A 13,717-nucleotide genomic window follows, 5' to 3' on the forward strand; every position below is an offset into this window, starting at 1 on the left:
TTGAATGGAAAGAGCTAAACTGCCTTCAGGGAAAGAATGAATTGAGTTCAAACTACACTGTTTACTCGTCTCCTCTGTCAGAATGACATTAAAATTAGTTAGGAAAGAATTTTTTCCCACATTTCAACATATACCAAATTCAATTTCTTCCTTTAGCAGAATTCCCAGTAATGGTTGAGAAGGATTGAGTCAGAGACTGTATTACATAAAATGCCTAATTGCCATGCAAAATTCCATTACTTTAAAGCAGATGATTATTCTCATTTCCATTTCTGTAGTTGGATGTTTATCCATTCTCAACTATTTCATCATTCAAGAGGACCCATAACTTCCGTGGTCCAGTAACCACAATGAAAGAATTTCAGCTTGATTATATCCATAATTAATACCTAATGAATTCATAATGTATGAAAACATCTGTATAAAAAAGGAGCAAAAAGTTAGAATATGCTTGAATCTTCCATAGCTAATCCTCCAAAATTAAAGTTTTTAGGACAGGTTTTAAAAAAATATCTGACAGACAGGAAGAATAGAAACACTTAAATAATTACACTTACAGTGTTTTGAGACTTTCTAGTCCTTTGAACATTTTGTGTCGAACACTTTCCAAGCGATTGCTAGTGAGTAACAGTTCATTCACACCAGAGGCTCCATCAAATGCTCCTTCTTCGATATCTGTAATCTTGTTATTGCTCAGATTTCTGTTACACATTAATGGAAAAAAAATTAATACTTTTTTTTAAAATATCCTAAATTAACTGTTAAATGCTGCAGACTGCATAGCTTTTTAGCTGTTGACTTATTGTGTAAAAGCAATGAGTACATTGTTCAACAGAAGAAATAAAAGCAAAAGTCAATGCCCTGTTAACTACAGAAATGAAGATTTTTAAAGAAATCTTTGGAAGCTTTTTGTCTAACCAACTGCAAGAATCCAGTCCATGCTGTTGCCACATAAAAACCTGTTTTCATAAAAAAAATTCTGAATCTTGTCAGTGAATGTATATATTTTTCATGTTTCCAATCCCTGTACTGTTGTTAGATGAATAAATAAGATGATACTGTATGACTACTGTAACTATTGCTTACCACTCTCATTTCTGTATTTCATCTCAGTAGACATAAATATAAGCAAACAGTATAAACAGCAACATATGTAAATGAAATGTGTGAATGTAAACAGTAAATGAAATATTCATCATTTATGACATTAGGAAGAAAGGAGGGTTTATAAGGAGGGATAGTTCACTTATCTGTAATTGCATGAAAAGCAGATAAAAATATGGGAAAATGCCCTAAAAATATTGCCAAAATATTTAGTGTTTATAGTTTCTAGGTGAAAAGTTGGAATTACATCTCAACTGAGTAGTATCCATACTATATATACAATAAGCATATATACTCAACAACACACATTGTCTTTAAAGATTTTTCATGGTATTTTTGTCTCCTTTTGTTTTGCTTGTTTCAAATAACTCTATTCACCTTTATTACAGTTAAATGTTATTTAAAACAGTAAGTATATATCTAAACACTAAACAGTTATAATACACTAGTGATTTTTACAAAGCTCTCACATGTTCTGAAAAAATGTAAAATAAAGTGAAGCTAAAAACCTTTTATTTGATGAAATTAATGATTTTGGGAAGAAAACATTATCTGATGCAGCTTCTAGAACAGCATTTTAATTGTTCAAATTAAAAAGATATTGCTTATTTGTTAGAATAAAAATTCATATAATATGTCTGCCAGAATTAATTGGTACTGTTATCTGAGATGCAGAAAACAATGGAGTTGTGGCTTCATCTGAGTGCTGATTTCCCATCTTTAGCCTAGCTGTAATTTAATATATACCTTGCCTGTGATGAAGGATACAATCAACACTTTCATTTAATTTTGAGCAAGAAACTCATTATTTCTAATCTCAACTGCCTTTTGTGTGGCAAGCCCTTAGCTTCCTAACATCTTATTTGTTCCTCGTGTAAAATAGATATTACTTCATCCACTTCACAGGGATGTTTTATGGATTAACATTGAACAGCTAATCAATGGTGCAGTGAAAAAATTTGCTTTTTTACTGATGAATCATCAAAACAATTAAACATTTAGGCACCAGTTTTTCAATGTTGTCTGTGCAGGAAGACCTTTGCACCTATTTGAACCTCCAGAAGAAATATGAGCTCTACAGAAATACTGAATCCACTGGCATTCGTGTCTCTGTAGCATCACCACCTCACTGTTTTCCAGCCATGCTTCACCAGTCACTGTCTTATTCTCTAAACCGAAGAATGTTTTAACAACTGACAACTGTATTAGGAACTAATGGGGCAGTATTATTAAAAATGTTAACTTTTCATTAATATTTTCTCAATTTTGTTTCTCAATTGTCCAAATTTCTTAACTCCTGGGGGTTCCAGCAGACAGCTACACTTTATTGTTAAAGATTAACGAAAAGAAAGGGAGATCAATATTCTCTCTTTTTGTTTTGTCTTGAACACTTTCCTCTCAACTAAAAAGCTGCGGAAAAACTAACTTTAGGTGACTTCTTTGTTGCCCTAGCTTTATAGTCTGAAAATATGTAATTACGGACAGCGTATTCCTTTTTGCCTGTTTTTATTAAGTGTGAAAAACTGACATGGGGTGTGTGTGTGGGTGTGGGTGTGTGTTACTCCAGGTATTTTATTCTTTTCAGAGGTCTTCTGTGGTTGTGAAAAGTGTTAATCTGAGATCCTTGAGGAATGAAGAAAACTAGGTATCTACTGTACAGCACAGTACACTGCAGTGCCAGACATCCTACATTCTTGTCCTAAATATCTCTACCCAGACCCAAGTGGCAGGGTGTCCTCAAGCAGAAAACACGCAAAGTGTTTTTCACCTTTGGCCTACTGACTCAAAAATTGGTAATAAGGATTTAACTGATTGTGATCATGACACCTGCCAACAAGGATCTGGACAAGGCTACCAAATAGTTTACCTAATAGCATTGCTCCCTTTGGGACAGTGATTGTTTTTGGTCACTAGTAATGTACACTGATTTTTTACAAGTGTTAGTAACTTGGCAAATACATTCAAAAAGCAATGAATCATTTTCATTAATCTGATCTATTTTTATTTCACTTACTATGTGTTGCTATTTATGCTTGCATTCAATCCTGAAGAGCTTGAGTAGGAAGTCACTAAATACAACTAAGTGATCTATCTTTCTCGTCCGGAATGTCTGTCTTTCACATACGATAAAAAGAGCTCTTTGTAGGTTTATTTCTAATACTGATGTAAGATTATAAACTCCTCTTAGAACATGAACTGTGTACATGGATTTATGTGGATGAGTTATCAAACCATTTCTTTCTTTCGATCATTTGATTTAGATTTTCCCCTCATCTAAGGACAGTTTACTGAAGCACAAAGTCGCAGGCAGGTCTTGAAAGGGCTGAAAGGGGCAAACCTGCCTGCTCCGAGAGCAGCGCGGGAAGCTACGAGAGCTGGTGGGAAGCGTCTGCGGGCAGCTTATGCTGCGAGCTCCCCACCGCGGCCGTGGCCCCGGGCAGCTGTCTGCACGCTGAGCCCAGGGTGCTGGAGCCGGGCAGTGCGCGAAGTTGCTCCCGGCAGTGCCTCGTCCCGCAGAGAAGAGCTGCCAACTCCGCTCGACCTCAGCGATTAATTTAAACCCAGTCTTGATTCCTGATTAGAACATACTGAATCTTTTATAGACGTGGACTAATAAAGGTGGAGAAACACAGCAAGGAACTAACATGCTATGCGAATAGACGGGGGCAGGGAAGCTGAACTTACATTTTACGCAGCTGAGGAAGCTTCTTAAAGATTCCAGTAGCTTCCAGGACTGAAAATTCATTGTTATTGAGTCGCCTAAAAGAAAAGTCAACAAAATCAGAAAAAAAAAAATCAGTCATTGGTACAGAATGCTCCACAATATAAACTATTCAGTAGCTGAATAACAATTCAGTATATACTGACATTTCTAATTCTGATAAGTCCTATGCATGAACACTCTCAGTAATTAAAATCAGGCATACATAAGACCTACAGAATCAAAACCAGAAATAAAAAACCCCACCTACAGAATGTAAAATACAACTAAAATTGCAGTAAAATATAAAAAGAGGTTTTTAATTTTTATTTTAAGATAAGAAAATCAAAAATGTAGCTAGGGAATGATTCCATGGCAACTTATAAATAAAAATCTTTAAGAAGTACATATAAAACACTGAAGATTGGTTTACTGTTCTTTAAAGGATATCAGGTGGGGTCTGCCAGACATCTGGAGGTGCTCACAAAACACTATTTACAAGAATGAAATAATTACTTTATGCTCAATGCTTCTTTTGAGTAGGGACTGAAACACATTGCATAGGTCTTCCCAATAACTTAAAAACACTTCTGTGATCATTGTTCAGATCACTAAACCTAGCACAAACATAGTGTGCAAGAAAGCATCACATACTACTTTGTAACACTACAAGAAGATATACAATGAGCAACAGATACTTGCCTGAAAAATCTTATGGATACTGATCTGTCCTGCCCTGGTGCCAAGGCTGTTCTAGCACAGTATACCTTTACCAGCTGCTAGGTCCGTGGCCACCTACATTTCAAAAATATGCGCACTGCCCAGTTGTTCTCTATTTACTTTCTTTAAAAAGAAAATGGAAATTATAAGTCTTAGACTCTTTTATATGTTTTAATGGCCTCCTTTTATTAAAGGAGGGAGTCTCTCTAGCTTTTATTTAGCCATCTTCTATAGGAAGGAAGCCAAAGAGATGACTGACAGGATCACCATGAAATGGAATTCACCATAATTCTAAAGCCAGAATGCTTTTCAGAATTACCTTGTAGCAAGAGAAGATTAAAAAAAGCTAGAAAGTAAAAGAAAGCTGCTTGTTCATCTTTCCTTCCTGCTCGCACTCAATAATAGTCAGAAGGGAAATTAAGGCTGTAAATCTGAAAGTACAGCAATAGTTTCAGCAGGGAACCAAACCGAGGGAAGGCAGGAAGAGCTTTTGGACATACATGGGACATTTGTAGGAAGTACAAAGTTCCTGAACTACACAGGAAATGAATTTCAAAAAATGTTACAACCTCTGAAAATCAGCTGGTTGATACAGCATGATTTTTAGTGATCATATCAAATGCATTTTTGGATGGTGCCAATTAACAAAGTTGCATCATCCTTGTAAATAGCCTTTTTCCTGTACATGAAAAATGGAAACGCCAAGCATTCTCCAACTGCTAGCATTTTTGAATACTTTTCAAGTACCATATCATCAGGTAGGATGACTTGTTTATGAAAACATTTAGTGATTCTATAATTCTTCCTTGCTGTATGCTACTGCAAACATTTCTATCCCCTCTGAAAAACTACTTCTTCCTTTCCTCTTTGCAACAACCTTTTACATATTAAAAATAAGTTAGTCTCCCGCTCAAGTTTCCTCCTCCACACAAATATATTCAATCCTGTCAATTTTTCCTCATAAGTCTTATTTTCTAGATAATTCTTGGTCTCCTTAAGATTTTCTCCAATTGGTCCATATCCATCTCGAAAGAGGAAGTCCGTAACGCAGTATTCCAGCCAATACTCTACTATTATTGTGTACAGTAAAATGATTACTTCACATACTTTACATCCTACTCTCCTGTACATACATCCCAAACTGAAGTTTTTAGCTTTTGGCATTGTTTTACCTTCAACATGTACAATAATAATACCATAGCCTTTTCTGTTGAACTACTGCCCAGTTATTCCTCAGCTTATATTTGTGTTGTTAATTAGTCCTATCTAATGTAGTATGTAGAATTTAAATTTTTATTATATTTAAACTAGTCTTAGTCTAATATTGACATTACAGAACAATTTTAAGAATTGCCCATGTAATTTGAAGGTTTTTGGTACTTGGTAAGTTACTGCACACTCCCTGTGAAAAAAGAAGCAGCATGGCTTGAATAACTGTATTGTCATTGTTAAAACTGTAACACAAATCACATCTCTCTAAATGTGCATGCATGGTAATGCCACAATGCATGTATCATCACTGGGGTGAAATTAGCAAACAAAGGGATGCAAGGATTACAACCTACAGGTTTGGGACCACAGAAAAATGACCTCAAGGATCACATGGCATTCCTATGGTTGGAGCTAAACAGCTATTTTAGATCTAGACTTGTTAAATATTTATACAGGAAGTTTTCATTCTATTATCATGGTAAGTGATACCACATACACAAGAATCAAAATTATTACAGATAATTGGAAAATTACCACATGTGGTAGTATTTTCCTTTTGGATCTTAATATCACTGGGAAAGGTAATAATGACAGTTGCTACCTGTCAATGAATCACTGGATCATGAAAAGAATCTGAAAAATACCTGTATCTGGTTTATTCAAAATAGAATATTGCCAAGCCATTATTAAAGCAGAAAAATAAACAAAGTGGCATTTGATGATGATGTCCAAATGTTCCGCTTTTCAGTTTCTCTGATGCTTTTTCTTGTCTTGTCAACACAACAGCTAAGTTATTTGCACATTTTGGTACAATAGCTGAGTGTTCCTGGAAGGCTATGTACTGCAGTGATATCCTGCGGTACTTCATTCTTTTGATGACCATCTTGTTAGGATCTGGTATTTTAATACTGAACAAGCATTACAAAAAACTGAATATATATAGAAATGAAATTGTTTTTATTTAGAATTTCTCCTGAAGACCCTGGTTTGAGTGATTTGTCAAATGTTTCATTGATTTCATCATATACTGGTATGTTATCTGCAAAATATTTTATTTCTGGGAAGCTTTTACAGGCTTGTACTTTATTTCAAATAATTCAGCGGCAGATTTGGCAGATCTGACTGTTTTTCCGGTGGACTTTGGGAGCAAGTGCCAAGAGAGAAATGATTAGAACAACACCAGGTCATATGGCCAAATAAGCAAGCGGGAGGAATTCTAGTTAGAAAAATCCCCTCTTCAAACTCCTTGCCAAAAAATGTTCTTGTTACCTGCTGCTTGTTAGTAAGTTAAAATAGCAAAATTGCCAGGTCATATGAGTACAGTGATAAATTCTTTAAAGAAGACATTTTAAAAGCAGATTTAAAAGTAGCATTACATACTTTCTTGAACTGAAGAAGATTAGTGCAGTATTTTTCACTAGATGTATCAGCCTCAGAGTGATGAGATAAAAGTAGTTCCCCATCTTGATTCTACTAAATTGCATGTTGCTTACCATATATTAAGATATTGCTAATGAAGCTGCATTATTTTCTTCTATCAGACTAAGAAAACATTTATTTTTTCCCCTTACATCCCTCTACTGAGAGGAAGCCAAGCCCCAGTGGATCCACAGTATAAACTCTCTCAAAGATCACAGGATTCTTGTTACTTCCAAAACCTTCTGGGTTAAGGGATGAAAACAATTCAGGTTCTTTCCCTGCCCTCCCTTTTTCTCCCATATCCTTGGACTTAAAGTATCAGAAATCTCCAGACGAACTATTTGACAAAAATTCTACAGAGAAATCTAGAGAAAACGAGACATTTCTTCACCTTTGATCTTTGGTTCCAAGCTGAGCCTCAGCTCCAAATTATACCTTGCAGAGAATATCTAGCCATTTCTCTGAGAGTGTCTTCCTCTTCTCTGGCAGAGAAGCATCAACGGCATTTACCTCTAACAAGTATCTCTAACTCAAATTTGATGGGTAAAAGAAAAATAAAAAGGCTAACTGCTTGCCCTTCTGGTATACACCAAAAATGTCGTGAACTGGGAATCACAGAGTAGACCTAAAACTAGAATGTGAAGTCTCAAGAGGAGCTAGAAGGGCAATGCATGAAGGACAAGGAATAATAGGAGGAAAGAAGAGGAAGTATTACGGCTGTTGAGCACATTGAATCCCTCTGGCTTCATGTTTTTCAAAATTTAAAGTGTTTAAGAAGATGCAAAGGTGAACTGACTACCAGGACGTAGTCCTCTAGTTATCAGACCTAAATACTTCCCTGAAACTAAGCAAGGCCATATTGCTAGGCCATACATTTAACAGCCTGTTGTCCTTCCTGTGCAACATCCTCTGGCAATCAGGAATTCCCCAACTAATTCGTAGTCAAAAAGCCTTTGTAGAGAGAAATCTTTTATTTGTTTAGAGCAGACAGAATTAAACACGGATCCTGCCAAGAACCAATAAAATGCATTTCAACAACTCCATTTCTCATCTCTTGGTTCATTAATTATGACTTTTACAACCATCACTCCATGTTCTCCTCCTACAGTTTAACCTGCTATCCATTCCATCAAGTTTCTTTCTTCAATTGAAGTAATTTTCTCTCAAAATATTATAGCACTGCTTTATATACATTTGAGGAGTATTTTCTATTTTCCTGTGGATATTCCTAAAGGCTAAAATTCTCTCCTTCCTCTTCTCTCCCTTCTGGTTCTTCATCCTCTATACTGTACCTCTAGGAAATACTACATGAAAAAAAATACACGCAAATATTTCTCCACTGAAACCTATCTCCCTCTACCCAAGACTGTGTATCAGTCTTTTTTTCTCTGACACCACTTCATGAATGGTAAATCAGCAGCTTAAACATGGCCAAAAGCTGAGCTTTGCTTTTCCCACATATGCCACTTCCTCTCCTGAATTCTTCATCATTCTGGGCATCACCAGAAGAGCCACTCAGGTTTGTAATGAGAACATAATTGAGTTCAACTCTTTCTCACAGTTCAAAGACAGATAGAAATCCCCATCTCTATTTACACAATATTTCCATGTCAAATTCCTTTTCTGTCCAGATATTCAAGATCTTTAACCATGGTTTCATTATTTCATACCTTCATGGCTGTACTGTTGCTGTGATGCCAGCTGCAGACTGGTTATCTTTTAAGAGCGTTTGCCATAGTGTTGTTCATCTCACCTCTGTGGGTCTCAACTTTGACCACAGTACTTCTGTCTCTATATTTCTTACTGGCTGTCCCTGCTTTACTGCATCAAATCACAGTCCCTCACTTTTGCTCCTCAACATTCTGCCTTGCTCTTTATGGTAAATCTACTAAGAAAAACAGCTATTTCCTCTTGCCTTTGCTCTAACAATGATGAACACTTTAATCTCCTGCCTTTCTGCTGATCCTTCAAGCATCTCTGCACTTCCTTCCACGTTGTTTCTTGCACATGGGAAAAACTTGTAAAGCTGTCCTAATTTTATCTTCCTTTCAATCCCTCCTTGAAGACTACTTCAGTTGTAATGCCTACAAATCGTTCCCATATGGCACTTATTAAGCAAGTAACAATCTGTGACTTCTTTTCTGCTTGTCTCTGTTCACTTATCACTCTGTATCATTATCTCATCTTCTTAACCCAACTCTTTCTTGTTCATCTGCTTTATCTTCCTCTGGTCTCCTGCTTGACATGTATAATGTGAGCTTTGCATAACAAAAATCAATTCTGCTTTGTTTAATACCTAGGTAGCACATTTTAAGACAGAGTCAGGATTACTGACAGGGTGTCTTATTTGCTCTTTTAGTTAAAATAAAAAAGCAAAATCAACCACACTATTTTTCAAAAAATTCCCAGTGGGTAGTTATGTACCGGAGAACTTGAAACAAAGAATAGTTACTGCATTTGTTTAGCATAATTTTTTAAGGCTACATAGTACTGAAATGATGTGTAAATAATTATTATTAATATCTAGTTCTTTGAAGAAAACACAGAATGACGAGGCTATGTTTATTTTTTTGTTGTTCAAAAAATAAAACCTGTCTTTTTTATTAGAAAATTTTAGTTATGCACAAGCAAATAATGCTTTCTTATGGGTTCAACTTACAACTCTGCTGTATACTGGGGAATGTGATCAGGAATTTTGTTGAGTTTCTGATTGGAGCAGTCCACTGTGGTCCCTTCACAGCGACATTTTTCAGGGCAAGCCAAATCTGCAAAGCAGTCTCCACTTAATTTGGATCGGTAATCTTCAGTGCCTGCGGAAGAGTCAAGTCAAAATACAGATACTGAGTCAATAAAGTATAAGATCTTTTTCTTGTGAGAAGGTTGAAAAGATGTCTGCAATTCAGATAACGGGTGGGCAACTTGGGAAATGTATGATAAACTCTGTGATATTGAACAGACACAAGGGCTTCAAGAGAGGGTTAAATATAGGGGCTTAAGATACGCTGGAAAAAGAAACTGTGACCAACTTCACGTAACAGGATAACATTAACTTGAGCTTTTCACAGCTGTACTTTCTGCTGATTTTGTTGTCAGCCAATCTAGCCTTGTTTATAGCTAATCACACAAATGACACTGGTTCTTTTAGAATCTATTTTATTTCTCTGTGTCATGAATAAATAGATCCTGAATGCCACCTTTTTTCTTTCTCTTGTTACAAATTTGTGTTGTTGACTGGACTTCATTAACCTCTATGATTTTTTTTATAGTCCCGACCCTCCACATCATCTCAAACACATAAGATTGAAAGCCCTGTTTTCAGCTTTAATTTAAAAAATGTGTGATCCTGACTTAAGCCTCAGCAGCTTGCCATGCTGTAGAAAGCTGCGTGACGTTCCATGGTGCTTGACAGAACCATGTTTTACTCATACCTCACAACCACATGGTTAGATCAAGCACAACAGAAAATCTCGCTAAATTATCATAACTGCATCCATTAGGCCAAGGATAAGAGCAAGGGAAAAGAGGAAGGAGTAGGAAAAAGTTACAGAAGCATTTGAAGTTTAATACTTGCTTACATGACATGACATTCTGATTACTGAATGTCCAGTGCCACAGTAACAGTATTACTGTCACAGATCAACTAAAACATACAATAAAAAAAAAAAAAGAACCACATTGAAAGTTTCCTCCACCATTTCCCAGAGTCAGTCAAAGAAAATGTCCTGAACATATCAGGTGAAAACATCCAGTAAGGAACTGAGGGTGGATGACAAAGAAAACAAACAGAAGCCAAAAGGACCTGCGGGTTCTTCTCAGACAAAGGTGAAAAGACTGAGACTAGTAGAAGGTGCATCAGGGCTGGGAAGTACATTGTGATTTAGCTCAGACACTGAACTTTACTTACAGCCAAAACGGTGAACTCCTGCAAAAGTAAAGATAGCCAAGAAGGAAAGAAAGACAGAGTAATCCCAATTAAGACAAAAACATGAACTAAGCTCTTGTGATCTCTACTCAGCTTTACTGTGATTAGAGGATGCTGCTGAGGGGCACCATCTTTAGCAGAGAGAAAGAATAATTAATTTTAAGTGGCATAAAAAAACTGAAGAAATGATTGGGGTTAATTACAAATTTCATATGGGATGATAACACTTCCCATGCATTATTTATTATCTTACATATATTCTTTAAAGAACAATTACGCTCCTTTGAATGCATATACATGCTATGCCACTTAAAATAATGAATAAAACAAAGAAATAGATACCTTAAAAGAAGAAAAAAAAAATCCCTGTCCTTGTATATTATCTAGCTTCTGCAAAAGTCTAAGTAACACACATGATATAACCACTTGGAATATTTTTATGAGCTTGCAGAGAAACAGTAATTTTTTTTCAAATTCATGATTTAGTACTTGCATAACCTTTAGTCTTCCAAATGACTATATGGAAATTCTATTAAGATTTCCCAGTGTCTGCGATCAAGATCTCCCAGTGACAGATTTCAAACAAATGTAAAACAAATTGATATTTGACTTTTTAAAGAAATGCTAACATTTTTACAGTATTTACTTAAGTGTAAAGAAGTATTTTTAGCACTTTTTAATACCCATGAGAAAGGCCACAAATACATTACTTTTTTCCTGTGTCCAGAACAAATCACTGTTATTAGTTCAGAGTAAACAACTAAAATGTTCGGGGGCAAGATCCTTAACAACTAAAACAATTTAGTGCAGTATCTCCCCGTTACCTGACAGAAAGAGAAAGCACACAAGTGGTAGTTCAAGACATACAGTCTGCAACACTTTTTGAGACATTTAATTCTTTTTCTTGTTTTTGCAGGACTACCATTTTCCTAAAGGGTAAGTAAACAAACCTAAACTGCATGTGTGGCCATATTATAAACAGGCTGTGAAGACATTTGCTGGCAAGAAAACACTTCTAGCTCAGAGACATAAGTTGTGCTGGCGAGGTTGAGTAGAAGTCACTCTGTGGCAGGAATACAGCTGTTCTACCCATTAAGGAACTGAGTGGCACTACAGGTTTGAGAAATTGAATCCCCCTCTGTTTTATGCTGCTTTAAAAAAAACACAGTTCTGCGGCTGCCAATACTGCAAATTATTGCCTCATTTTGTATTTCATTTTGTCTTTTCTTCATATTCAAACCAACATATTAGTATGAGGGCATGGAAAACTTCACGTGATTGCTGCAAATTTAAGTGACACATCACATAGCATTAGGAGAAGAGCTGTTAAACATACCAGCTTAAAGGACAAAGACTAAGACCAATCAATAAATCAGTACTTCAAACACTGCAGAATGACAATATACCTGTAGTACTTGAAAGAACAAGTGCACTGGTGTCATAATTAATTATTGTAGTTATTTTTCTAGATATTAAACTATGATAGAAAAACTTGCTTGCAGATCACATACTGTAAATCATCAATAGATTCATTATGCCCTTGTTTATTTTGCCAATCAATTATTTATAATCTGTTAGGAACATAATGTAGTGCTTCATATATTTTTCTATTAAGAAATCAGTGCACACAGCTGACAAGCAAGGTAAAATAAGTAAAGAAACATATTTCAAAGAGCTAGGGCCAACATCAGTAATTCTTTTGGAAAATATCAGACTTATCATAGCTTAAAGTGGTGTGTAAATTGCTGTTTCACCCCAACTCTTAAATCATCTTTTCTTCAATGGAAAACATTTCTGATTCACTGTATGAATCTGACTACAGAATGCCTTTAATGAAGAATATCAGCTTTCTTTTCCAAGCATCCCATTGTGATTTCACAGACACAGGGAGGGTGAGCAAGCAGCAGTTGCAGACATTCAGGAGTAAATTGCTGGTGTAGAACACAAAAGCAAGGCAAGAAAATATTCGTTTGTAAAGGTTTTTTCTTTTTTAAGTTGTACTAGCTCTTTGATAGTGGTATGGTTTTCTGTGTTTAAAAGCAGCTCAGGAGCTACATTTTAAAAACAGCAGTGGCACAAAAGGCAAGGTACAAGGTAAGCAAAAGTGTCAATTGAAATAGGAACTAGCAGGTGCAATCTTCTAAATAATTTAAATAAAAGTATCATTTTGGTAGGTTGTGTGCAAATTTTCAAGACAAAAAGTAAATGGAGCTGCATGCTAAGCTCTTATTTCAGAAAACAGAACTACTAGTGATCTACAAAGGAAATCTATGCCTAGCTACAGGTATTCACTGTTGTTAATACACATGCATCAGTTTCCTAAAAGCTATAAGAAACTTTGCTTTTGGGGGGAAAGGGAGAGAGTATCTGCAGTTAGTCAGTCTTACTGCAGAGCCAAACCTACCTGGAATGAAATACTGTTCTTTAGCTAAATAAAGAGAAAAAAAAAATAGAAGATGCACCTGAATGTCAGCAAGCAAAGAATGAGTTTTATTAGATTAAGTATGGACTACAATTAACTACAGATAATTAAGTGAAAAAATGTGTATTCACAACAAGAGCTGATAAACAACAAAGTGTGAATAGTCATAAATGTATCTGGAACATGGATAACAAACAGTTCTCATCTGGTATTCGCA

The 13,717-nt window shown here is 35.8% G+C and overlaps 1 protein-coding gene across 5 annotated transcripts in view; it reads right to left on the minus strand.

Annotated features, from left to right (window-relative positions):
* The window catches only part of SLIT2 (slit guidance ligand 2), a 257,918-nt gene that overhangs the window by 51,011 nt on the left and 193,190 nt on the right, over nucleotides 1-13,717 (minus strand). For all 5 annotated transcript variants that reach the window (XM_067298185.1, XM_067298183.1, XM_067298186.1 and 2 more), the window contains exons 15-17: nucleotides 9,816-9,966; nucleotides 3,790-3,864; nucleotides 558-701 (exon numbers count right to left, since the gene is read on the minus strand). In XM_067298185.1, coding sequence (XP_067154286.1) covers nucleotides 558-701; nucleotides 3,790-3,864; nucleotides 9,816-9,966 — 370 coding nt within the window. The remainder of the gene's footprint in view (nucleotides 1-557; nucleotides 702-3,789; nucleotides 3,865-9,815; nucleotides 9,967-13,717) is intronic.

Source organism: Apteryx mantelli, chromosome 5 (assembly GCF_036417845.1).
Source record: "Apteryx mantelli isolate bAptMan1 chromosome 5, bAptMan1.hap1, whole genome shotgun sequence".
Lineage (NCBI taxonomy): Eukaryota > Metazoa > Chordata > Aves > Apterygiformes > Apterygidae > Apteryx > Apteryx mantelli.